This window comes from Lissotriton vulgaris, chromosome 7 (genome assembly GCF_964263255.1).
Source record: "Lissotriton vulgaris chromosome 7, aLisVul1.2, whole genome shotgun sequence".
NCBI lineage: Eukaryota > Metazoa > Chordata > Amphibia > Caudata > Salamandridae > Lissotriton > Lissotriton vulgaris.
The window spans coordinates 1,098,399,960-1,098,427,892 of NC_141695.1; the positions used below are offsets into that span (position 1 = coordinate 1,098,399,960).

At 47.2% G+C, this 27,933-nt stretch overlaps 1 protein-coding gene across 1 annotated transcript in view; it reads right to left on the bottom strand.

Annotated features, from left to right (window-relative positions):
• MEIKIN (meiotic kinetochore factor) overlaps positions 1–27,933 on the bottom strand; it is a 976,054-nt gene that overhangs the window by 624,608 nt on the left and 323,513 nt on the right. Inside the window, exon 5 of the mRNA XM_086928855.1 lies at positions 1,762–1,902. Coding sequence (XP_086784981.1) covers positions 1,762–1,902 — 141 coding nt within the window. The remainder of the gene's footprint in view (positions 1–1,761; positions 1,903–27,933) is intronic.

Consider the following 27,933-nt stretch of genomic DNA (forward strand, 5'->3'; position numbering starts at 1 on the left):
CAGTATCAACAGTCGTTATGTGGGTCTCCATGTGAACCTTTCTTTCTACAGGTCTTGAAGGGATGAAAAAAGGCCTTTTCAATCAGGCATGGTAATGGGAATCACAGATCCAAGGTTGTAGATATATAAAGAAGAAAACTTAGCAAAGCTCAGTGAGACTGCCTTCACATATGACGTGCGGTGAAAAACTGAGTAGTGCTTGGAAGTGTTCTAGAGGGTGCTGTGACCCGAATGGTCACAGTTTAAGTTTGGTTCCTTTTTTAAAAGGAGATGGATTGGCTACAAAGTTTCAGGGCCTACCAACCTTTTAGCCTATTCCAATATGTTAAATTCTGCTTTGTTGTGGTACCGTGGGACTTCGACGACCGAGAATGATTCAAGAATGTGAATCTATGAAAGATACTCGAATACTGGATAACAGAAGACATTTCTGCCGAACAAGAAAAACAGGTCTTCACTAGAGAGCAGACCACTGAGTGAAAAAGGTAAAATGAACTCCCAGAGAAGATTTCCTTTAGAAAAAACACAAAAGGTGTGCAGCATCTCAAGCGTTCCGAGATCAATGATAGAAAACTGATAGAAAAATGATAGAAAAAAGATAGAAAGATGAAAAAAAGGATCTGGGAGGCCAGTGCTAGTGCAATGCATCATGGATAGGTAATCTCCTAGAGTTTTGAATAGACAGAACACTTTTACTCAGCTTTCAATGTAAGCTTATTGCATTTACCCTTTCATTTTTTAAAAAACATATTTTATTGGGGTTTCCAGTGACACATTTGATATACATTCCATTACATCACCATCATAATTTTCAACAGTGAGTTACATCATAGCGATCATTTTTGCATTTGATCTACATTTATGGAAATGTTTGCATTGTACTGGTGTTAATACACATCCACTTATCTACCCAAATTGCATTTACCCTTTCATGACAGTTTTTAAGCCTTTTTTCGCATTGCAATCACAAAAAACTGTCTAGAAATGGGCCTTTTAGACTAACAGTCTACAGTTAAAACACACAATTGGATTTGAATATGCTTTCAAGGGTGCTGTACATCATATGGACCTATACAACCCATAAGGAAAATCTTCGGAAAAGTATATTAAGTTGAAGTGTTATGGGGTCCACACACACCAAGGGGAATTATTCTACTATTTATGATGATAAATGAAGATCCTAGGAAGCAGATATAGCATATCTAGGGAGTAGTCTTCCTTTAAAATAAATAATAATAAACAAAATCAAACAGTTTTTTTTATTACAGTGAAATTCAAGATCTAAACAGCCAAGGAATTTGTGCATCTCATAACACTGCATGGAAACAGTCTTGCACTCCTAAGTGTTAAACTGAACTATCACCTGGTCCCTCCAGCCATCCCTCTATCCATATGCGGAGAGAAGATGTAAAATTATAAATCTTCAAAAAGATGGCTGAAGACAATGCACTTTAAAATCATTCATTCCCAACATTGCATCAGTTTCACATTCCAAATTAGCAGTATTATCATCACTGAGCTCTATGTAAGTGTCATAAATACACCACTAGATACCATTATCACCACTTCCAAAGGAAATATGTTCAAGTTAGATCAAACAGAAAGGATATTTTTACAGTGCATCACAAAAATACTTAGGTTTACCAGCTAGTTGAAAATGTGAATGAATTGGAACGCTAGAGAATAAAATGGCCAAAGAATAAGTAACTAAATGAATAAACACTCTGGGCAAAAGGTAATACAATCTATTGTCAAATTTACCTGAAAATTCATCTCCACCCCTCAATAATTCGGGTGATGAGAAAATGGTCGAGTTGCTGGTCAACTCTGTGGATTCAGACAGGTACACTGTATCTAAACAATTCATTAAATATGAAGAAACACCAGTAGGAATAGAAAGTCCTGAAATACAAAAAAAATATTGCATAACTAAGCTAAACAATATTATAAATTTGTGCAGTGATTGGTTGCACAACTGTAAATATAATAGTAATATATGTAGTGATGTTGGTGACTTAAATAAAGAACAGTTTCCTTTACACTTTCACCTTTAGTTAAACATGAGCAGCCCCAATTAAATACATATGTACTATAAACACTACAATCCATGGATGCATTCCAGTTCAATCTAGTTTTGCACTACAATATCAACAGCCTTCTCAGAACAGGTACCTTAGTCTTTGAAGAACAACTTACTCACCTTTAGTAGTGCTCTTTCTCATGGATTTTCTATAGAAACTTCAACTCCTTGCCTTTCGAATATCCCCAGGAGCCATACTGAATCCAGTGCTCCTGTGTACCACTAGGTGATGTCATGCAGCTCTGCGTTAACTTTATTCCAGCTTGGAAGGGATAATGGCGCTGCATCGAAGCGCCAGCTCTGCACATCAACGTCGGTGTGTTTCCTGTCACTGTCGAACACTAGTATGAACTCCCATAATTAGAGGTACCAGTGTGCAGATCTCTAGTTTGTAACTTTTTTAGACTGAAAAGGGAGCGCCCTCCACAGGACAGGGAGGTGGGAGGTCTGGGAGAAATATGTGATTATAAAGAGAATCCTCCACAAACCAACGTTATCAAAGGTAAGTAACTTCAGATGGCTATTTTTAACTGTAGATTCATCACCTTTAGGATAAACGCTAAAGCAGTGAGTCTGTGGAATGGGCTCCTGTGAGCCCAAATGGGTAAAAAAAACCTTACCAATGGAGCCGATTGTCAAGGCAGTAGTGCTTCATGAAATTTGCACTAATGCACACATCACGACCAACCAGAAATAAAGAACAAGCCCTCCACGTGTCAACGCAGCAGTAGCAGCCTTGGCGGAATTGGCCCTCTCCTCTGGAAGCTGCTTCTTGGCCAATGTGTAGCAGATCCGAAGGCAGAGGACTATGCCTTGAGAACGTCCTTTTCTGCACTGCCTTGTCTTTCTTTGCCCCAGTGAACCCCACAAAAAGCTAACTGTTTGCCTGATGTGTAATCTATGCAAAGGTTCAAGACTCCCTTGGGGTCCAGCTGATGGAATCTTTCTGCATTCGAGGGGTGAAGCGAAACAAATATTGGAAGGGTGATTGATTGCCCAAAAAGGAAAGGAGTCACGACCTCTGGCAAAAAGGCTGCTCTCGTCCTTGACACCACTTTATCTGAGAAAAGGCTGGTGCAAGTACTGCACCGAGCGCATGGTGTTCACTCAAGCAACTAGCTCAAGTTATCGCAGCAGGAAAACACTTTTCAGGGTACAGGGGACAGCTGCGCATTGGTTCGCAGGGACTGCACATGAGGAAAGTGAGAATCAGATTCTTACTTTCCACTGTGGCATCACAAAGAGTTTGGGGGAAAGCAGGTGTTAAACCTTTGAAACACTTAATCACAACTGGTTATTGACTGGAATAAGAACAGCTGGTCCAGCAAATGCAAAATGACCGAAAGGGCAGACAATATGTATAGTTATAGCAGTTCGAAACCCGGGGTCATAAAATAACGGTACATAGCTTGTAATCAGACACAACAGATTGAAATCAGGATTTAAGAGGTTCATTTTCAAATAAGAAACTAAGGAAGAGGTGTCGCACAGCCGTACACAGTCCCGCAATAGTGTGCGAATCAGGATATCTACAAACAGTATTAATACGGAGGAAATATCGGGGGTAAGATATACAAAGCAGAAGAAATGCAGGCGCAACCCCAGCGTGTAGCAAGTATAACCCCCGCCCCTCAACACCAAACATACCGCAAAGAGCATGAACGACGACGACACTAGAAAGAGAAGAAAGACCAAAGGGCCATAGAAACAAATATCGGTCAACCACCCATCCCGCAACCCCCCACCCTGCACACCCGCAGAAGGCCATGGCCTACCCCCCCAAGCAGCGTGCCTGTCGCCCTAATAGAGACCCGAAATATAGAAAGATAAAGGAAAGTGGAAAAGAAAATAAGCGGAGGAGGGGCCTCATCGTGCCGCCCGGCCCCGCCCTTCGCCCTTCGCCCCTACACCTCGGAAATCCCAGAAAGGAAGTAACACTGTAAGGATTAATAACTAATCCCAAGCACACTATCGATGAAATATTGTTCGAACATATCTATTGCACCGTCTGCCAACAATAAAGCCAATAGACCATGAACCACTTCATCCCTGACCCTGTCTGGCAGCGGTACAGCCAGAAGTCCACTCAATTAATTTAAAGCACAGTCCTGAGGGTCCAAACAATATGGGTGGATCCGAGTGGGGCGCAGCCCCAGAAGAGCACAACAATCCAAGTCCATCTAAGTACAGACAGAAAAGATAAGACAATATCAACGCCGGTCTCGGGAACTTCCAAAAGCTCACAGATAATAACACCATCCAGGAGAGGAGAGTCACACAGTTTGGCCACTGCTGCGACATAACCAGGCCAGTCCAAGAGGGAAAACAGCGCTCCATCCCCAGCCGCCAGTTGGACAGGTGTCCCAAGGTGACATCCATACGAGCAATCAAGTCGGTCCGCGCGGGCATGGGAGCCCAGACCTCAAGCGGCTCCCGGTGCCTCTGCGGAGCTGGAACTTCCTCCACAGACTCAGCAGCAAGTTCATCGGCAGCCCCATGGACTCGGACAGTGGCCGTTAGAGATGGCGAGACAGCAATGGCGTCCATTCTTTCACCCAGGTCCCAGGCATGGCAAATCATGGTCTCGTGCAAAACTGTTAGGGCAGCCAACACGTCCCAGGATGTAAACTCCTGCATATGTTGCGAGCATCCCGGCCCCATCCGTGCAACAGCCACCTGACGTGGACGTGGGCCGTAGAGGAGGGCACCAGCCGCCATCTTAATCCAGTCGGCCCCGTCCCTCTTCACCACTGTCAGGGACCAGGCCTCACCTCGAGGGCGCCACGGGATGCATCCCTGGGGCAAGAAGTTGTGAGGCAGGCTCCTGAAAGGAGAGCCACCAAAAGGCTAAAATCCCTGCCGGGCCCCGGGAGTCGCCCGCCTATGTCGGGGGCAGTCCTTGGCTATACCCGGGCAACAAAGTTTGGAGAGGGGGCAGGAGGCATGCGCCCCCTCCGATCCTGTGCCACCACACTGCCCCTCAAGGGTCACCGCCCAGCGGACCGGGACTTCACCGCTAGCAGCGGTCCTTCATGTCAACGGCACCCACCGACAGGCTCCCTACCGCCATCAACGGCCGCCGGTGCTGCAGCTTCAGCCGGAGGCCCTGCCGAATCAACGCCCCGGTCTCATCATCGCGTGGGCCGCGGAGCAGTCGGGGACGGTTCTCAGGATCTGCTGCACGCAGGAGCTTCGGGAGCAAACGGTAGGTACTCGTTTTCTTTCTCCTATTCAAGTATGCCTTCGTGGCTCAGGATAGACGTGCGGGGCCAAAGGGCTCACGGAGCCGAGCGACTATGCGGCCATTTCGAATGCCTGCTTAGCTCCTCCTCCATAAAGATAATTTTTGATTTGAATTAACAAGATACAAAACCAAGGAGGCTTAATTGGACAAGATGACCAGTGTACCACAATTGGCAACACAAAGTTACAAATAAGCAGACCAATGTTCTACACTTGGCAATACAAAGTTACAAATAAGCAGCCTCCTTTTTTAATCCAGTCCACCTTTTTTTTTTTCTCTTTTTATTAACAGTCATCGACTTCAAGAAGAAAATATGGCACATTACAATAATGCAGGCAATTCGTTCAGGCACAATAAAAGTGAACCACGACATTTCACATTGTACACTGTGGGACTAGTCAAGGAGATTGCATTTCATCAAGGGCTAGTTGTACAGGTGGGGTACAAATATTACCTCTGTAGTGATTCCATGGCCCCCATATCCGGGACCACTTCCTGGGTCAGCCTCGAGCCACATAAACAGTCTTTTGACGGAACATGCACCAGTCCATGCTAACCTTCCAGTTCTTCAGCGTTGGAGGTGCGGCTTCCCCCCAAGCCTGGGCTATGTTCCTTTTAGCCACCATAACGCAGAGTGTGGTCCATTGTGTTTGGGGGGCGTTAAGGTCAGTGGGCTCCCATATGTTGAGCAAACACCTACGTGCCTCTGGGAGCCGGGGGAATCCCAGGACCGTCCCCACCACTCCATGGATCTCCCACCAGTAGGACTGTACGAGGGAGCATTCCCAGATGATATGCAGGAACATGCCCAGCCGGCCACACCGCCTACGACAGTCCCCCGTGGGTGCCCTTCCCATCAGTACTAGCCTAGGTCCCGTCATGAAAATTCTGTGTAGGATTTTAAGTTGGAACAGTCACAGTCTTGCAGGGATAGCTACCACTTTGGGAGAAGACAATGCCTCCTGCCAGTCCTTGTCGTCCAGTTCAATACCGTCCGCCACCCACTTTTGTCGGAGCTGTGTGATAGGGTCCTCCATGTTATGTATTAATTTATTGTAAATCAAAGAGGTAGACTTCTCAGGGTGGTGTCCATCCAAAATCCTACTTTCCAGTGGCAAGGACTCAGGGGGGGAGAAACCTGTGGGGAAGACTGAGCGCAGGGCGTGTCGTATTTGTCTCTAGCAAAAGTGTTCTGAGTCGGCCAGCTCATGTTGCTCCTGCAGGGAAGCTAACGTTTTGATGTCTCCCTTTTCCAACGTCTTGGACGCAGGAGATGCCTATCATATCCCACTCATCAAATTCCTTTGTCTGCCATGTTTCCCAGTTTCGCGGACTCCCATAAGGGGGTGGCCAATGTCAATTTACCCTCCCATCCCAGAGATCTATTGGAGGTGCGCCAGACGGTTATCGAGTGCCCTGTGGGGCCTATTGGTGCAGGTCGAACTAGTTTGGAATATAGTGCTCTGTTATAGTTCCCACCCGGGAGAAGCCATCTGTCCATTCTGTAGCCAGGGTCATCAGGAGCGCCATTGGTGCCATGGTTGAAGGCGGCCAGGTGTGCGGCCCAATAATATTTTTTGATATCAGGAAGGGCGATACCTCCGTCATACCATTTCAGAGTCAATTTATTGAGAGCTATACGCGGTGGTCCATTCCACAGTTGCAACACACAAATAATATCTGTGTTACCTCAACCTTAGAAACTGTTTTGGGATTGGAAACTGTGTAGAAATGTATGAATGAGTAGGTGTGTATGGTAGTAGGTGTGTGGCAGACAGGGTCTTGTTTTTCACTGTATGAATAATTGATTTTTTAGATATACTGTAAAGATAAAGGTATTGCTCACTGTATTTTAATGTTGAAATGATTACAACTTATGTTAATGAATTGATGAATACATAAGGAAAAGATTTGAAAAGAAGAAAAAAATATTTTATAAAAAAGTCTTTTTGATACACTACAGAAAAAGAATACAATTAATAAAATACTAAAAATGAGATAACAGATTAAGTTGTATCTGTGTCAATATGAAGGCTAATTGATTAACTTTATGAGCTATGCTGTATAGGAAAGTATAAATTGGCCACGGGGGAACTTCAGTATCCATTCCACAGTTGCTCACTCTGGAGTCGCTCAATTTCTTCAAAGTAAGCAGGAGGGGCCGCTTCTAGCGAGTTTTGTAGAGCATAAAGGAAGCAGGGGAGTGACATCATTTTGAAAGGGGCGGCCCTCCCTAGAAGGGACACTGGGAGAGTTCTCCAACAGGCTATGTCCCGCTGCAGACGACGGAGAGGGGTAAGGAGATTGTTGTTATATCGGAGCATAGGATTCAAGGATACGAATATCCCTAAATATTTAAACCCCAATGTACTAATTTGGTTCGGGGAGTTGGGGGTCAAGGCAGGTACTCCCCCATGAAGGGGATACAGATGAGATTTAGCCCAGTTAATTTTAAATCCGGAGTATCTCTCAAACACTGCCAAAATGTCCACCAAGGCAACTAAAGATTTTCAAGGGTTGGTAAGGTAGAGTAAGACGTCATCGGCGTAAAGTGATATCTGATCTTCCCATTTACTGACCAGCGGAATCCTCGGACCACTAGGTTCGGATGGATCCAGGCCGCAAGCGGCTCAAGCACCAAGGCAAATAAAAGGGGGGCGAGCGGGCAACCATGATGGGTGCCCCGGCTCAGAGGAACGGTGTTCGAAAGGTGTTCGACTACTTATTAGTGACTACAACCTTTATCAATGGTGCTGCATATAAGAAGCGGACCCATCTGATTAATTCTGGACCAAACCCCAGCTTCTGAAGTACGGCGAAGAGATAAGGCCATTCGACCATGTCAAACGCCATAGTGGCGTCTAGGGAAACCAAGACCGCTGGTTCGCGTATCGTATCCGCTCTGCCAAGCGCCCCATGAACACGGCGAAGGTTTAATGTCGTGTTCTGGCGTGGGATGAAGCCGGATTGATCTGGGTGGGCGAGAGCTGTTATGACTAACTAGGCTATTAGCAAGATCCTCTGCAAGGATTTTCGGCTCGGCGTTGAGAAAAGAAATAGGCCAATATGATGCACAGTCTGTTTTTGGTTTGCTATGGTTTGGTTAGCTATGAGTTGATCAAACGGAAGTTCTCCCAACTCCCTAATTTCCTCGAACATGGCTTTAAGGTAAGCTGATATTTTATCCGGGTAGAGTTTATAAAGTTCTATGGGTATACCATTAGGGCCGGAGGCCTTACCGGATTGAAGCAATAGAATGCCCTGGGCAATTTCGTCTGTGGTCAGAGAACTATCCATTAGTTATTTATCGGTTGGGGCGAGGGTGGGCAGGGTAATGTCTCTTAACAGTTCTGTGCAGTCTACCTCGGCATAGGGCGTCCCCGCCCTATAAACCGCCTCAAAATGTGCGGCGAATTGAGAAGCGATGTTCTGGGGTTCTACTATTTTGGTGTTAAAAGCATTGTGGAGGACAGGGACTAGTCTACTTGCCCATTCTCGCTTATCTAACCACGCGTCAGACTCTTCCAAGCTTTTCTTGTCCCAGCGTTCGAGCTGTATCCATAACTAGAGCTTTATATTCGTCCTGCTTAAGCCGCAACAGGTGGAGCGTCTCAGGAGAATTTTGGTCCTCCAGTTCTCCCTCAAGTCGGAGAATGTCAGTTTCTAGGTCAGACACCGCTTTCTGCTGCTATATTTAGTGACCTGATATTAAGGACATATGGCCATGTCTGAACTGGGGTGGTGTGGAGTGCAAAGAAACGATGGATTTAGGCCCAGATCTCTGTACTGGGGTGAATGTATGACATTGTTCGGCATTCTGTCCATTAACTGTTGTTTTGCATTTTGTCACCACCAGTGGGATGGGTATGCTCAGGCGCGAGTCCCATGCTCTCCACACCACTGGAGTCAAGCTATCCTGGCTGAAGAGGGCTGATAGCCAGAAACCGGTCCTAGGATGCTTGATCCCGTTCCAGGAAAGACATTGCTTGGCAGTTCGGGCTGGACTGTTCCCATTAGGCACAGGTTCAAGGCTGATTTGCATATGGCCATGTCTGAACTGGGGTGGTGTGGTGTGCAAAAAAACTATTGATTTAGGCCCAGATCTCTGTATTGGGGTGAATGTATGACATTGTTCTGCATTCTGCTCATCAACTGTTGTTTTGCATTCTGATATTAAGGACAGGCTTCCCCCCTGATTACTGTTTTAACCCCTTCGACGCTGATGACGAGCTCAGCTCGTCATGAAGTACACCTCTTGTACGCTCATGACGAGCTGAGCTCGTCAGGAACCGCGGGATTTTTAAATCTTCAGCGCACAGCGGGAAAATGCGCCGCACTGATGGTGTTAAAGGCCTCCCAGAGCGTTTGGCTTGAGGCCACTGTGCCCACATTCTCTGTGAAGTAACTGTCTGTTGCAGCTAGGAGATCTTGGCGTATTTTGGGGTTAAGAAGGTGCCAAGTTGAAGGGGGTGATATGACCCACCCGCATGTGGTCTAGGAGAAACTGTACCCATAGTGGCGAATGATCGGAGATGCCCCTGGCTAAGTGTCAGACCCCCCGGATGTGTGAGGCTTGAAAGCTGGGAACCAGGATGTAATCAAGGCGGGAAAAACTGTGGTGGGCTCTGGAATGGAATGTGTATTGCTTTGTGTCGGGTTGAACATGCGCCAGGTATCTGTTAGTCCCATGGCCTCAAGGAAATCTGGCAATCCGCGGGAAGAGGGCCCAAACTCACAAGGGGGACGGCAGTCAAGTTTGCCGAGCACACTGAATTAAAGAAGCCCCCCAACACCAATAGTCCCTCCGGTAGCGAGAGAAGGGTAGTACGGAGGTCCTGGTACGTAGTTGACTGGATGCCAGGTGGGATATAGATACATAAGCGTGTGAGGATCAGTCCCTCCCAGGATCCAGATATTCCTACATAACAACCCCTGTCATCGGTCCAAGTGGAGGGTATGCTGAGAGGGAATACGTTCCTAACCATAATGCCCACCCCTCTGGAGCCAGTCATGAATCCGGGATGTGCTACTAGTTTGTATCCTTATAGATGCGTAGTGTGCCTTTCGTGCCTTCGCTGTGCCTGTAGTTATGCGTCAATGAAAAGAACTAACAATGAAAAATCCCAGCTTACCCCCTGCCAACAACCCCCCTCCCCGCTTCCCTGCCCTCTGGACTTAGAACTGCCCGCACCCCAATCCCTACTTTGAAGGCAAGTGTCCCCAATAGGTCCACGTTGAGTTTCGCTGGTGTGATACGGAGCATGATGTCAGGATCCATAACGGTATCGCGCCTGCCTAGTCCTTTAAGAACTACAAGTCCCAGGAACCCCTGTTTCTATAGGCGGGACCTATATAGACATCACCAACCCAGAAGTCTGGTTGTATTGGATTCGGTTACCGGTACCTTTAGCGGAGCGGCTACCCGCTACTTCCCTGGTGTTCTGCGGTGCTTCGCAGACTTTTCTGCTGAAGACACGGACTCCAGTGCTTGGTCACCCGGAGTGGAATAGTTGTGCGGTATATTCCGTGCAGCTTCATTAGAGTGGGTGTGTTCTTCCAGCAACTTCCCTGGTGTTCTGTGGTGCTTCACAGACGTTTCTGCTGAAGACACGGACTCCAGTCCTCAGAAGCGGATTGTTGGTTCGCGGAGGCGAACCGGGACTTCAAAGTACAAGGTGGAGGAGTCGTTTATTTTTTCTCCGCTGGCTACGAGTGCTTGGAGTTCCAGCGGCTGCTGGAATTCGTTGCGGGACAGGGACCCGGCCAACTGCTTTGCACATAAGAGCTACCGGGATCATTTCTCAGCATAGTAGCCCAGAGGTACTGTAGACTCCGTTATTTCTGCTTGGATTATGGTAGCAAGTTACGTGGGATTACCTCACCCCGTTGACTCTTAGTCTGTTTTTGGAAATTCCTTTTTTTTCTTCGTTTTTTTGTTTAGGTGCTAACAGCTGGGGATTAAATCCCTTATTCTGTGATGTAACAGATAGGGGGTTGTCTCAGATACTTTCTACCTTGCGGCAGTGACTTCATGCTTCAGTGGGGGTTTGTCCATTCCTTATGAGGCTTCATGGAGTATGACCTGGGGTATATAAGAAGAAGGGAAGTCTAGGGGGCTGGAGAGAGACTGAGTGTTGGAATGGGTGTTTAATCTGAGCTTGTGTTTTATAGGTATACGCAGAGTTGTTCCACGTTAGGAGAGGCCGTTTGGAGACAGCTTCCTTAGTTACCCTAGTGAGTTGTCAGCAAGGTACGTGGAACAACAGCAGTGAGCCTATAGAGAGTAGTGAGGTGGTGTTGATCTTTAGTAATGGGATGTCCTTTGTGTTTCAGGTTTCCTCATCCCACGCACCACCTTCCCCAACCTTTTTCCCTCACCTGATCACCTCTAAGCTCTGGGTATATTTATTAGCCGAGCTTGGGGAGGTCTGGAGGTGGACCCATAGAGCATCACCCGGATCCCAAAGAGCACGGAGAGTCCTGTCACATGATGAAATTATGTCCAACTGTGGGGCCTCATGGACTCAGTTACCTGAGGGAGATTGTGCGGCTGACAGGGGCACCCAGCAACTCTCATTCTCGGTCCTGCAACTCTTGATCTTTGCCCCCGCTCCTTTCTCCGGGGCCACCGATGACACGACTGTCCAGCCAATCCGATGCCACTTCTGGATTGTCAAAAAAACATTCCTTTCCCTCAGATTCGCCGCGGAGACGAGCTGGGAACATCATGGCATATTTAAGTCCCTTGTCTCTGAGTTTTTTCTTGACGGCCATGAACGTTTAACCTTGCCTCTGTACCATCTGTGTAAAGTCCGGGAAAGAGAGGATAGCATTTTCATAGTGTAAAGGGGGGCAGATCGTGCGTGCTGCAGAATTGCATCCCTGTCTCTGAAGTTTAAGACACGAGCTATTAAGGGGCACGGAGGTGCATCAGGTTTGGGACTCTTTGTGCGCGCTCTGTGGTGAAGAATTATCCCAGTCCCTTAGGTTTGAGGTGGTTTAAGATGAGGCCTTCTACGAACAGGTTCGGAGCTGGTCCTTCCGATTTTTCAGGCACGCCCAAGATGCGGATGTTGTTGCGTTGAAAGCACCCTTCGCAATCATCCAGTTTACGTTCGACCGTCTCACAGAAGGATTTAAGATCTTGCATCTCTTGTTGGAGCAGAGATACATCGTCTCTCAAACTGGTTGTCTTTGTATCCAGGGACTTAACTTTGTTTATTTTCGCACGGTCGGCCCAAATGAGGTCCAATTCAATGGATATAGTGTCCATTTTGTGTTCCGAAGAGGATTTAACACCGTTGATGGCTGCTAGGACGTCCTGCAGCGTCCGATCTGAGGCGGTACTCTCGGGGTCTTCCACCATCCTAATGATGTGGAGGAGGTTCGTCGGCGAGCCCTTAGGAAGTGTGTACTGGTCCAGTTTGTTTGATTGGACCGGTCTCGTGCCCTTGCGCTTGTCTACCTGCCATTGTTCTCCCGAGCCCCCAAGCACTCCGGCTGCGTCTGGGCCGAGTCCTGTGTCACAGGCGTGGGGTGGAACGGCAAAGATGGCAGGACCACTGTACTAGTGCTGTCTATTCACAGCGGGTGACTGGGTCGGGTGTAGTTGGCGCAATAGGCATATCCGCACTATGTCGCAATATCCGGCTGGTGAGTTATTGTCTGTAAACCTCACCTCTGGAAGCCAATGTCCCTCTGTGGCAGCCGCTCAGACCAGGGTGGGTGTCATACGAGTATAGGAGGGCATCGTATTGAGCAGGAGGTTGTTGTCAGCAGCGAGTGAGGGCAGCCGCATGCATTCTCCCGCAGGGTGCCGCAACCCACCATGATCATGCAAAGTCAGCGACCACACGTCCAGATTGACAGCCTAGACGGAGCCCAGGTCCCAGGGAGGGTCCTTCTGTCAACGCCGCGCACCGGCACCCCGGAAAGGCACAACGAAGTCTGCAGCTATGAATTCAGCCGCCGCCTGCTCTCATGTGCTTGCTGGCGATGAGACGATAACATCCCAGCCTCTGAGTACATCCCGCCAACAGACACCACAGGACTGCCGGAGCAGTGCGAGGGGCAATTCGTACCTCTATGGCGGGCAGGTTAGTGAAGCACCGGCTCCATCAGGTCTCCGCTCCGATATACTTCTGCGGGCGCAACCACCCCCGCATGATCTTGGAGGGGGGTGGGGGGGGCACGCCACTGTTGACAGCGCCGTCACAGGGTTCAGCAACGGAATCAGTACTGCGGATTCCACACCGTGGGACCGAGTGGGGCAGGATTACTGACAGGATGTTCAGGTGAAAAAGACGGTCTCAACGGAGCCAAGGTCTCAGGCGGCCATCTTGGTCCGACGTTTGACCACTGAATCCAGTCCAACCTTGAGAACAGTTTAACATTGGACATCAGCCCTAAAGTGCACATTCACAAATACAGGCATATAGGTCTAGATATTTAAGCAGCTGTCTTCAATAACTTTGCTTTTTCATTCTTGCCAGTTGCTATTGATCAGTTAGAATGTCTTTAGACAACGTATGGCATTAAACAACAAAATATACAATACGTATAGAAATTAATTGTTGCTCCACAGCTTCTAAAATGCCAGTATATCCAATTTCAATGAATAAGGGTCTGCATTTTGTGACAAGAAGGGTTCTAGCTAAAAAGAAATGAAAAGTTAATTTGGCATTTGATTCTGTTACACTATCAGTGGTGAATCTGCTATTTAGAGCTCATTTGGTATTTTTACCCTGTAATTAATTTTGGGAACGCTACCCCTGGTTAACTCGTTTTGGAAAGCAGTGTTAAGTTGTGTTTTAAGTTGTCCTCGAGGGCCTTGCGATTGAAATAGGGAACGCAAATATGTGAAGTAGCACATACAGTTATTTCGTAGGCAAGTGCTAGAATTGTCACTGAATGAAACTGCTGGACAACTGCAGGTTACTTGAACCAGATCCATTAACAAAACATATCTTGCCACATAGGGATCATTAGGTTCAGAATACATGGTTCGCTCTTCACCTTGCTGACCAACGTAAGCACTAAGTGAGAGGTGGGAACACGTTAGCAAACACTGCAAACCAGTGCATTAAAAGTGTTATCTCCCCCCTTCACAGTTGCCAGTAGAACGCACGTGTGTGAAGCTACATATGGCATTATGTCGGACACAAAACACCCACTATTTCAGCGTTTTTCAGACTCTGGCACCCTGTTTTCGTTTGTGCTTCAAAACTGCTTGACGTATTACCTTCAAACCCTACAGACTACCAAAAGTCCAGCAAGGGTTTGATTGCAACACACATTCCATACATATCAGCCACTCAGACACAAATGGGGCTCACAAATGAGGCCAGACGACAATAGGATTTTAACCTGATTCTCCCTGGCTTGTAGGACATCTGTTTTTTTCCCAAGGCAGTGGGATGCTGAAATTAAAATTTCTTACCAATGCAGAAAAAATCTCTTCCGACTAATGAGTACCAGATCTAGTATGCTTCCACAACAATTGATGGACAAACACATAGTGGCCGCTCCTTTTCAAGGGCTCCATGAAGCAGCTCACCTGCCTCCTGTGTGGCCCCACATTCTGCACTTTGGCTCTCTTAGTCCTGAAACTGCCCGTCATTTAATATTGAAGTGTTCTTGCAAACATGATTATACTGTTTTCATGGACACTGCTAGTGTGCAGGTCAACCCTCGATCTAGAGTAAGGCTCCTCATGACAAGAGGAGGAGGGGCCTGAGGCACGATCCAGCTACAGAGTGCTGCTACAACACAACACTATGTAGGTGTGCATGTCTCATTGGTGTAGTTCACTTATGGTCCCTTCAAACAGGCAAAAACGTCAGGACTAGATCTCGGTCCCATGGGGCTACATAGAAAGGGACTGTAAAAAAATCAGACTTTGTAAAACATTTGAGAATCTACAAACTACTGGTAGTTTAAATAACCAGCCTTGACCAGAGAATCACAAACAAACAGAAAGACATTTACCATTCCAATATTCAAATCTTGGAATGAAAAGAAAAACCACAAACTCTACAATTCATACTGTTATACCCTTTGGGGTACTACTGAGGCCGTAGACAGCTAAAGGCATAAATATCCCACCCACTAAAATAAGCGGTTGCAAAAACACTTGGATACCAAACCCTCCATCTATACATAAGGGAGTTCACATGATGATAAAGCTTGCATCTCCAATTCCAGGTTTTTCAATTGTTGGACTAGACTGTGGCAGAGTAAAGCTCAGTGGCGAAAGAAGCAGATACAATAGCCCTCTAGCCCTGTCCACAACAGTAAGATTCACTTAAAAAGAAGGAAAGAGGTTAGACACATTGTGAAGTTACAAATCTGTGATAGTCTGTCTCCCAGGGATCTTGTTTTATTAATTTGAGGGAGCAAACAAGGCTGCACTTCAAGTTCTTTCTACTGACAAAAATGAATGCCCGGAGTGTCTCACCAGCAGATTATAGCTGAGAGCAGTCCTCACTAGTGTTTGATGAGCAATATCCTACTGAGAAGATCCACCATTGTGTTCTCCTTAAACACTAGAAAACCTGCAGATATACTAATTTCTCCATCTATAATGAATATCCATATCTGCCCTGTTTCAGCACATATTTGTTTTGACCCTATAATGCTTAGCTGGTAGAGGTCATGTATTGTTAACTCATTTTCCATCAGTGTCTGAATCGGTTTTCCTCACAAACTAGGTAAAAAGCCTCTAAAGGATAACATGACTGCCTTTAGTTCCGACAAACTGGTGTGGGAAGAAACGTGACTGCTGTGGAGCTGAAGATGGTTTTACTTTCTTTGCTTTAATTAATATAGCAGTCTTTATATAGTGTAAAAAAAAACATGACACCAAGACAATCAAATACAAGATAAAAAGCGATACAACAAGAATATATATACAAATTTCTCTCACTGCAGAACTGAGCATAAAGATTTCAGTCCCCAACCAAATATACTATTAACTAGTCGGTGAAGTCACTTGTACATAGTTGCTTCCGTAAACAAAGGTATTAATCAAAGGGCCAGTCTTCTAGTCAACATATCACTTAATTCTAGACCTATCACTTCTGCATACAAACCTACTCATAAGGAAAGCATAGAACTATGTGTTTTGTCTCCTACTAAACACACTAGGTGTTAAAAGGCTCGAACATCTCACATACAAGTTTCTCTCAGACAAGGCGGAGCATGAAGACTCCAGTACCCTACTATACATACCATGCACTGGTAGGTGAAATCACTTGTACACACAGTTGCCTCCCTAAACAGATGTCTGCATTAAAAGGTCAGTCTCCAGGTGAACTCTTCCCTTCAATCGAGGCCGATCTACTTCTGACTACAACTCTTCCAAGTAAGCAAATCAAAGCTTATAACTAAGATGGGCATGGCTAGCGCCCGAGGAAAGATGGCGGTAGTCCGTGACTCTCCTGGGACGGCAGAGAGAAGGACGGACCTGGCCCAGCACATACCGAATATGCAACCCCCAGAGTAACGGTTGTGGAACCGGAGGCACTACAGCATCAAGGGAGCTGACGTTCATCCCTTGTGGTACCCCGTAACAGTTTCTTTTTTCCAACAGCACTGCGACGCAGCTTTGTGACGGAGCGGCCGCCATTTTACATGGCGCCTGACGTGACTCGGCGCGCAACGAGGATTTGCCGGTAAATGGAGCAATTGTATGTAGCCACCTTGTTACTGCTTAAATGAAGGCAGTATGGGTGCTACACATTAAACTGCTGCTCTTTCCCCATGAATTAATGTGCTCAGTGACTGCATTTTCCTCCATTTATCACCATTTCACTCCTCATGAGGAACAGCTTGTTGTAGAGGTTTCATGGACGTCTATGTTTTTTTCATCTTTTTTTCTCCTAAAAAAATAAGGGCATGTATTTTCAGCTCGCTCCAGCTCTTCTCCTCTGTTTGCATGGGGAATTTACTCCTTCATGTTTTATTCATTTTTATGAATGTCATGCAAAAAGCTATGAGGAGGACATATAAATGCTTATATTTACAACACTCTTTCTAATAGGATGGGTAATTTCTTGTTTCTCTTCAATATTTCATAATGGTTCTGCTATTCTGTGTCTCTACCTCAAACACATATTCATCTCCAAAATACCGAGGTGCTGTTTCATCATTGGTGGAAGGTGGGGCAGCAATAAATCTTTCATTTACTGAAATAGTTATAACTCCTACATTCGTGCCTAGGTGCATGGGCAAACAAATTAGAGTATTCTCACGCTCAACACTCTCACCACACAAATTTTCTACCCGTCTCAATCCTAGCTCTCGCTATTTATCGATGGAAGACTCAACAAATATATCGCCTGATGGTGCATCGTCTACTACTACTTTATCCTCTGGCACTATTATGGCACTGAGCAAACATCTGAAGAAAGATCTTCCTCCTCCTAAGCAACCCTCTTCAGTCTCTTAGACCTTTTGCTGGCAGAAATTCGAACTCCAAGTCCATTTGTTGAAGAACCTAACTCTAAGCTGCAAATCTAACAGACATGTGGTCAAGTCTAGAGGATAGACTTACTACAATGGAGCAAAATATTGAGTCTCTGAGCTCCTCTAACACCAAAGTGCAGAAGCTACATTCTCAAGTAACGGCATTACAAAAACAGGTTGAAAATCTCGAAAACAGGAATAGAAAAAATAATCTTCACATTTATGAATTACCAGAAGGTTCAGAGGGCTCTGATCCAATCACTTTTTTCAAACCCTTCATTCCAAAAATTTTAAATTGCCAGAGGATACTCATCATAACATCCAAAGGGCTCACAGGTTAGGCCAACCATCTCCAATGACGTCATCTGCTGTGAGGAAACTGAGAGGGGCAAGCTTGTATTTGTTTGGAATATACTGACCTAATTAAGATTTTATCAGCTGCCAGAGCGAACAATTGTGCCACATGGTCAGGTTCTCCTTTGTTTTTCTCTCAAGATTACTCAAAACCCACAGGGCGCTGCTTCGCCAGCAATGGAGGCAGACGTGCTGGGTAGAGCTCTGCCAAGGCCTCCCTTTTATGACTGCATTTCTCCGAATATAGGTATACGTGGCAGATGGAAATCGACGACGAGACACCTGAAAGCCCTATGCAGCTCCGAGACGAGCCCTGCCCGCATTGGTGACACTGCACCGCGCCGAAGCCCTCAGCTGTTTGGCAAGCCAGGCGAACTCACTACGGGCTGAGGAAGAAAACCAGGAAAGCCCGGGGCTGAGCTCCGCCCACAAGGGCAAACTTGTGTGGCGCAGTTAGATCCCGTGATCGAAGCCCCACTGTGACGCAGTGAGTACATGGAGCGCTAGAGTTGTGTTTGAGGTCTCGTCTAGTTACTGCGATGCGGTGGACCCTGTAACCCAGCCTTACACGGCCGGCGGCACTAGAGGCTGAGTTGTGCGTGCGGAAGGCGGAGACCACTTGGCCCACGGGACGCGCCCTGGATTCTGACGCGGTGCACCCGCAGGCCACATCAACGGGTCCACACACGAGGGCACTGCTTATCTAGCCTGCACTGATGGGACGCGGTCTTGACTGGTGCCCTTCCGCGGCTGTCCCGGACCCCTACTGCGAATATCGGGGTGCCGGCATCAGGAGATTTATCTGGAGACTGGCGGACTACTCGGAGATAGTGGCTGTGGGATCGGGCTGCCGGGGGAGGTGCGCTCCGCACATATCGCTGCCGACAGAGAAGAAGGGGTCATTCTCTAGCCCGCAGTCTCCCCGTCATTTTGACATTGCAACCCTAACGTAGGGTTTCTTACTGCTAGACACAACCAGGTCACTCCTGGGTGCATGACAGCGCTAACCACAAATGAGGGGAAAGGGTCAACCATATCTACAACTCTACCACCCGAACCCCCTAGACTCAAATACACATATAACACCACAAAACAGAAAAAAATACAACGGTTTCGAAAACCGCCCTAACTCACACATCGAAGTGTGTGACATGCTTCATCATTGGGTCTGCTTACAAAACGCCCTGGTGTAGGCACACTCAGGACGGAGCATAAGGGAGGGGGTAAACATAAAAGACCAAGAGACAATACAAAAATGAACACAACATATATATAGTGATATGATCTGTGAGTGTCACCCTGTGAATAGGAGTAGTGATGCGACAAAGTGCAGTTAATAGGGAAGTGCTTTAAAACTGGTTTGAGGATACCAATTGAACTTTTATTAGTGGGTTCCACAACCAGGATTAAAAGAAAAATAGGATGGGTAGTGTTTAGAAGAGAAGATTTAAGTTCTCAAAACACCCCTCCTGGTACTGCTTGTGCCAACATGTTTCGACCGACTTACTGCGCCTCAAAAGGTCACCCCGGTCTTCTTCAGGACGTATGTCGTTCCCAGTCCTGATGATGGTCTAACCGCAATTCGGTGAAAGTGCCAAGATAAACTGATTACACAAGTTTTCAACTAAATCAAAACGTGTGAAGGAAATTCCCAACACCACGGGAAACAAGTACGAGTTTATTATAGTTGTAAACTCGACATGGCGCCCAGCAGGGAGGTGTCCCAAGAACACAACTGTTCCGGAGGGAAGACCTCACAGCACTGCCTGCTTCCGGATCGCCGCGCAGTGCCAGGAGGAGATCTACATGGAACTTGGGTTGTGCCTAAGACCGGGTGTGCACTGGTAGCAATCCCTGGAGTCGGTCTGGGCCTCCACTGGATGAGCTCTCAAATTAGAGGTGTGTAATTGAGTGGTGGCTGCTGTAAATGTGAGGCCTTGGGGTTCTTGCGATTCCCCCTGTAGCCCTGCTTTGGATCTATTGATGCATGTGACTCGAGGAGGCTGCGAGGTGGGAGCTAGAGCTCGTGAGAGGGCCTTGATGTGATCTCACGCCTGGTGGCGCCCTTGCAGCCCATGAAGCAACCGCAGTGGCGAGGCTCTCATATACTTACCTGCCTGAAAGATCTGAGACCATCCTGGTGTTGGAGGAGCGCCCACACTCTGGCCCCTGCTTTATGGCCCTGGAACAGATCCTGTTATTTGGAAGAGCACCATCCTCATCGCTCGATCCTGTCAGAAGACTGGCTTTTTTATTTGATTTCAAAGGCGTTGAACGGGCATGAGGCACAGGAGTAGCTGTTACGCATGCCTCAACTGGAAGTGACCTCCGAGTAGGGGTGAGAAGACCTTTCTTTATAACATCAACTGTGTTGGATATCGGACAATGAGGTATCTGCTACAGAGCAATGTCACCCCTAGATCGATGTCGCGGAGTAGGCAACCCACCATAACCGTGCCGGACGTATCGGCTCCACCTCCACAAACACGAGCCAAGACAGGAAAGATGGCAGGAACGGAATCGCAAGTTAATATGTCTGGCAAACTAGATGCGGTCTTGGCCGAAGTGGAGAAGCTGGGGAAAACTCTGAATCACACCCGCACCGCCCGGGAAAGCAAAATTGACAAAGAAGTTATAGATCAGACGCTGCTACACAGTGATCATCGCGAGTTGACAGACCGTACCGATGCACTTGAGGTCACAGTGACGGAGACGACCCCTCGTGTGACAGAAGCAGAAAAACACATCCAACAACTCCTCAACAGAGTGGACTTCCTTGAAGACAGGGCGGAAGACGCAGAAGGGCAGGACGCCACAATAATGTACGAGTAGTGGGTTTGCCGGAAGCCAAGGAGGGGAGGATTCCCGTGGAGTATGTGGAATCCTGGCTGCATAACCTCCTACCGGAAGGTACCCTCTCCCAACACCAGGAAATTACACGATGTCCAAGAGGATAATCACAAAGTGATGTTCTTTCATGACTATACCTTTCAAGTGCAGAAGCAGAGGTACTCATACATGGCAGTGAAGAGACGCCTCAGGCAAAACGATCTGGAATACTCTTTATTATTCCCAGCGTGCCTGAGGGTAGTGGCAAATGGGAAAAAACACTTCTTCTCCACTTTCGAGGAGGCTGAGGATTGGCTTGACAGATACTCTCCATTGGGAAATGCATCAGTGAATAGGCCAAGAGTGCAGCAAGCCAACCAGTGAAGCACCACATCGTCGCAGCCCGAGGGGAAGGAAGCATTGGAACCCAACACCTTCTCCGAAGATAAGCCCGGACTTGGAACAAGTACTGCAGGGATAACAGGGCGCACTGCAGGCGATAGCAAGCATCAGCGGAAAGCAGTTGGTAGACAATGTGTCCGTCTCCAGCCTACAAGACCAAGCCAGCAATAAAGATGCTGATGATTTATCGGACGATCCTCTCACCACGCAGGACTTGTGTGGACTACCAGATGTCACCCCTCAGACAGCCGATGACAGTCTGATGAACACTACTGCCTCCAGTTAATTGGACTTATCCATGTCTCACGCCTATGCACTCAAGTATATATTTGTATCCTGTGTATTAACATGTGCTGCTGGATGTGAAAGACTTATTTTATTGCTCGCTTCCCTCCATGGCTATTAAATATTATTCTGATATCCTTGTGCTTCAGGGTAGCAGCACCCCTCATATGATATATAGTGGTCCTGAGACTTCTCATTTAATTTTTATAGATGGCTCAATCTGTGATATCCTTAGGTGCGGCTGGAGACGCCCCCATTGCGGTTTTTCCTTTTGTTGATAGACTTAGGGTAGTAAAATCCATGACTGGCCAGTGACAGGGAAGCCCCGAGGAGTCTCTTTTCTCCCCATGCTGCATTCAGATTAGAGGGCACAGCACCCCCCACTGATTTAGGCAGTTAGATGCTTTCGCATATGGTTTGGACGATTGCTTGTTGCACACTCGCCCTTTTGGTATTTTTTCTCTTTTTGTGCATCTGTCAGACACATACTGGATTGTACAGAATGTTTATTTTATCATTCATCGATATTGGTTCCTATGCTTTTATTTTGGCTTGTCATGTAATACTTAGCGGGCTGGGTTGGGATATATGTGCCGATATTGGGTGTGGAGGGACGCTCTTTGGGGCGCACAGTATGCTCACTCCCCCCTCCACGGCTGGGACTAGAGCACTTGCGTACACGACTAACCTATCAATGTCATGGCACCCATCAAGTTAATGACTTGGAATGTGACAGGGATTCATAGTCCGTCTCGCCGATACCTTATTTATTCATACAGGAAACACACTTGCACGAGTCAGAGCTACAGCGGCTGCGTAGGCGCGGGAGGGGGCAGCTATACGAAACGGGCTATTCGGCATTAGCGCGAGGGGTGTTGGTGTGGATAAAGCCTGGAGCCCCTTTTCAAGTGGTAAACTCCTGCATTGACACAGAAGGCAGATACGTCATAGTTAAGGGTATCTTGGATGGGAGGCAAATAATATTGGCCTCCCTATATGCGCCAAACACAGAGCAAGCTGCCTTCCTGGAATTGATCTCCCTTAAATTAGCAGGATGGCATGATATTCCCTTGATACTGGGTGGTGACTACAATAGTGTATTGGATACTTCATTGGATAGATTTCCCCCCCGCCGCCCCTGTCTGGCACGTCCACACACACTGGCAAAGGACGTTAAATCACTGGGCGGCACATTGGCGCCTGTCAAATGCATGGAGGCACCTAAACCCAAACGACGCATGGACTTCATGTATGTCTCGACCGCTTCATGGTTTCCAATGATCTTCTTCCGAGCATTTTAAGAACATCTTATATGGGGCGGACACACTCCGATCATAATCCGCATATAGTTGAGGTGGGTTGGGAGGACGAGACACCGCCGATCCCCATGTGGCGGTTACTGCCAGACGTCCTACTGGATGCACCATTCCGAGACTCCATGGCCACCAGTGTGGCTCAATATTTTAATGACAATGTGGGTACCGCCTCGTCACTGTTGGTGGAGTGGGACGCCCTCAAGGTAGGGGTCATTGGCTGAGAACGCAGTTGGGCATCAGAGTGCAGTTGGAAAAAGAACTTACTACATTAGAGAGGCAATTGGCAGATCACAAAAAAGACGCTGTCGATGGGACCCGGAGACAGTTGGAGCCTTGGAGAGAGAAACATACACAATTACTAGAGAGGCTGCGATACCTCAATTATACTGCAGACTCCGCGCGGACGCATTACACGGGGATAAAGCAGGAAAGCTGATAACATGGCTTACGTCATGAAGAGTCGCTGTCCCCTATAACATCTGTGCAAACGGCAATAAGAAACACAGAATATACGCAGCGCGATATTCACGCCGTGTTATCAGGGCCTCTACAAATCTCAGGCACAAGCTACGCCCTTGGAGCTGCAGTCTTATCTAGAACGGAGTTGCCACATCCCACGCCTACGCAGATAGAAGATCTGAATGCTCCACTTTCTGGGGAGGAAATACGAGAGAGCATATTCTCATTGTCCAATGGGAAGTCGCCGGGCCCGGACGGCTTACCAGCTGAGTTTTATAAAGCATGTACGTATATTTTGGTGCCACAATTGTTGAAGATGTATGAGGCCGCTCTCGATCTGTCTACGCTAACGGATACGCAAAATGAGGCATTATTAGTCTCTCTCCTAAAACCTGACAAAAACCCTGAATCCCTGGGGTCCTATCGACATACTGGCGCTACTTAACACTGACTCTAAAGTCTTTGCATCACTGCTGGCTAGACGACTCTCACCGTTGGTGAAAACGTTGGTGCATCCGGATCAGAACGGTTTCATTCCGACCAGGAATACATCACTTTTTTCGGGTTTTTCGGGTACAGCAATACATACTCCATAGATGGCTTCGCTCCGGTTGCCTGGTACTTGATCTGGAAAAGGCATTTGATTCTTTGGAATGACCATACCTGGCAGCGGTGCTCGATAAGTATGAACTTGTGACCACTATCTTAATATGATCCAGTTGCTGTATCAATGCCCTACAGTCCGTATCCGCACTGGCAGGCTTCTATCGGACCCTGTTAGAGTAAGGCGGGGCACGCGCCAGGTTTGCCCGATGTCCCCGCTGCTCTTTGCCCTAGCCATGGAACTGCTGGCGATGCTGCTCCGTAGCGGCGGTGAAGACTGGGGCATATCACTGGGAGATGGGACTCATGCGGTGTCCCTGTACGCCGACGATTTATTATTATACGTCCGTGATATTGCTGCCTTCCCCACGTTCATAGAGTGCGTGTTGATGGCCTTTGAGGCGATGTAGGGCCTCCGGGTCAACTGGGCTAAATCTGGAGAGTACCCCTTTGATGCACATATGGAGTAGACGGTTGTGTGCATCGATGGTTCACACCTTCCATGGTACCCTACCACTTTCCGACACCTAGGTTTATTTATTTATCGTTCTCCTGAGGACTTGCTGGAAGGAAACTTAAGGAGGGCAATCTCAGCGATACAAGCCCAAGTGCAGTTTTGGAAAACACTCCCGCTGAATGTAACGAGTTGTGTCACACTATTGAAGATGATAGTTCTCCCCAAGCTGTTATATTATTTTTCGAATCTCGAATTTTGGTACCAGCCAAAATTTTCCGAGACCTGGAGAGCTTGTCCCGAGACTTCATATGGAATAAGGGCAGGCCTCGCGTTGCGTTGTGGAAATACATGTACCTACCAGTAAGTGGGGGGGCGTAGCAGTTACTAAAATGGAGCTGTACTATGTAGCCGCCCAGCTACAATGAGTAACAAAATGGCTAAGTGGCTCTGGACGACACAGCAACCTTACAACAGCCGTTTACTCTCACTCAAATATGTCATCTGTTTCACCCTACGGCAAAGGCCCCAAGACCGTCCCAGTGGCATCTAGGGTTTTCATGCAGATGCTACAGGAGAATCCTACATCTCACCCGTGCGACTCTTCCATACGCCCCGATTGTACCACTCCCAGGGACACCAAGAGGGAGGGCGGGTACTTCTGAGGAGGCCCTCACACATTGGCGTGCGGAAGGCGTAGACACTCAAGGAGACCTTACAGGGACGGTGTACTATTGACTTTCGAGGCTCTGTCGGATGACACAGATTTACCTGTAAGACAGTTCTTATTACACACCTCCTTAGTGAGAGCCCTGTCAATTCTTTGGGGAGACATGACATAACTGAGCCCCCAATGCATTTATTAATATATTATCTGTACAACATGGGGGCAGGTTCACACATATTACATTGGCTGGTGACGGCCTTACTTGTGCACACGTTTAAGCCAATGACATCCCTCCATACCCACTGGGAGACGGACCGTGGCCAACCCTGGACAGACAAGGAGTCGGACAATATCTTGGCCTGCCCCAGTTATATACCAAGAAACTCCAAATTCAAATAAATACAAACTTACAACTTACATAGGGCGTATCTTTTCCCCGATAAAATAAAAGATATTTCAACATTACTATTTCCGTGTACCCGCACTGTAGGTAGCCTGACGCGTACCTACTGCATATGCTGTGGTACTGTGGTTCCCTCCAAAACTATTGGCGCGAGGTCACCACCTCCCTAGCATTCGGCAGAGACACATCCTTGCCACTATCCTGGAAACGCCCTGTACCTGGGCGCCCCAGTAGCTGTCATAAAAAAACTTCAGCACGCTCAGAACGCAGCAGCAGGTCTCCTTACTGGGACGAAATCAAGATGCTCGGCAAAGCCCTCCCTCAAGGCTCTCCACTGGCTCCCCATCCAGGAGCGCATCACCTTTAAAACCCTATGCATTTCTCATAAAATCTTACAAGGCAAAGGCCCTCCCATACTAAAACCACTCATAAATCCCCATAAATCCAACAGACAGCTCAGGTCTGATTCCCTTTTCCTTGCCAACGTCCCCAGAGTCAGGAAAGCGCGCACGGGTGGACGCCGCTTCGCATACAACGCCCCCAAGCTCTGGAATAGCCTTCCCCTTACCATCCGCAAAGAAACCAATCTACTGTCATTCCGCAGGCTACTGAAGACCCGGCTCTTCCCCCAATAATCCCACCCCAGGAGTACTTTCTTCAGGCTAATACTATAGCGCTGGGACGCCTGAAGGTAGCTACGCGCTCTATAAATCCAAAATCAAAATCAAATCAAATCATCCTGGGAGGTTTGCATACTGGGACTTTAGGCAAGGACCAACAAAAACAAAGTAACATCAAGGTTTAAGGATTTGGGGTTGATAGTCGCAAAGCGCCTGCTTACAAAACGATGGAAACACTCGGACCCTCCTGAACCGATCAGCTGGAAAGGGTCTCTTACAGACTGGGCCCAAGCAGAAAGCACAGCACTGCATAGGGAGGAAACGGCAGGGCTAAGTAAATTCCCCATTGCGCAATACTGGGACACTATACTTTCAGCATTTAAAGGCGAGAGCACTGAAGACGCGGATGACACCCACCAGATTAACACATAATACGCATGTTAGCGGCCCTAGTTCACCGGGGATGCGATATTAGTGTAAGAGAATTACCACCTGTTAGGAACTGCAGCACAGTTGTCATTTGATGTGGTGGACTCCATACCCCCTTTGCCTGCAAGAACACGCACCGACACTCCACCGCCCCACAGAAATATTCATAAGTTCAAGTCTCGCCCTGATACATTCCCCTACTGCGGAGGTAGTAACGCACCGTCCTATAAGCAGCCCAGCGTAAGAATATTAACATTTTTACTCAATGACAGCCCTTTGTTTTAAGTACATTGTTAGGAGATGATTATTGGAAAACAAATGTCTTATGGAAGAGGTGTGGTGCAGCGCCAGGGCGACTGACGCTGGGGATCACGGTTCAATCCCTGGCTCCGGCGGCAGGGGTCTGCCCAGCACCATGTGACTCTGGGCAATAGCTCGCTTAATCTTCCCGACGGCCCCCAGCACCTTGATACCTTCGGGTAATTGTTCGCGCATTACAAATACTGGACATTATTGGTGTACCCTTATCCTCCCTCCCGATTGCAAAGTATTACTGTTGGGGATCGCAGCGACTATACATGGGTTTTCATTAAGTCGTCTGACGATGTATATGTTATTTATAAGGATACTGTTTAAGATCAACTATACTGATGCATGGAGCTAACAATTACTATTGCACGCCAGAAACAACGCTGCAGAAATGTGAATAGGATATCATGGCATTGCACAGATTGCCAATTGTTGATCTTGGATGTGAGAGTTATGACATGCAATGTCTAGACCTCCAAAATGACTAGTAATAATCTACATACAGATGTCACATGGTTGTATTAAGTAGATCTCCGTGTTGTTTTCTATTTTGTATTGTCATTCAAAATGTAATGTGAAGGAGAACAATGTATAGTGAGGAATAAAAAAGAAATAAAAAAAAGATTACTCAAAACCCACCGCGGACAGGTGTAGAGAGTTCCTGGCATTGAGGCCGAATCTTCGTTCAATGGGTGCGCGCTATGGCCTCTTCCACCTATGCCTGTTCAAAGTGACCATCAACAACAAGACTACCACATACGAGGATCCTGTAAAATGTAGAAGTTTTCTCAATTCTTACCATGCAACTCCTATTGACACTTTTGTACCGCATAACAAGTAGTTGCCTTGGCTGTTTTTCCTTTAAAGTTTCCTTAATTCTACCACGCTGATTTTATAGATACTTCTCCCTCACATATGAGATAGATGTTTTGGACTTTGAAATGTATTCATCTGTGTTACATGCTTTTATTTGTTAACAACTTTACTTGCTTGCTTTAAAGTTTCCTTAATTCT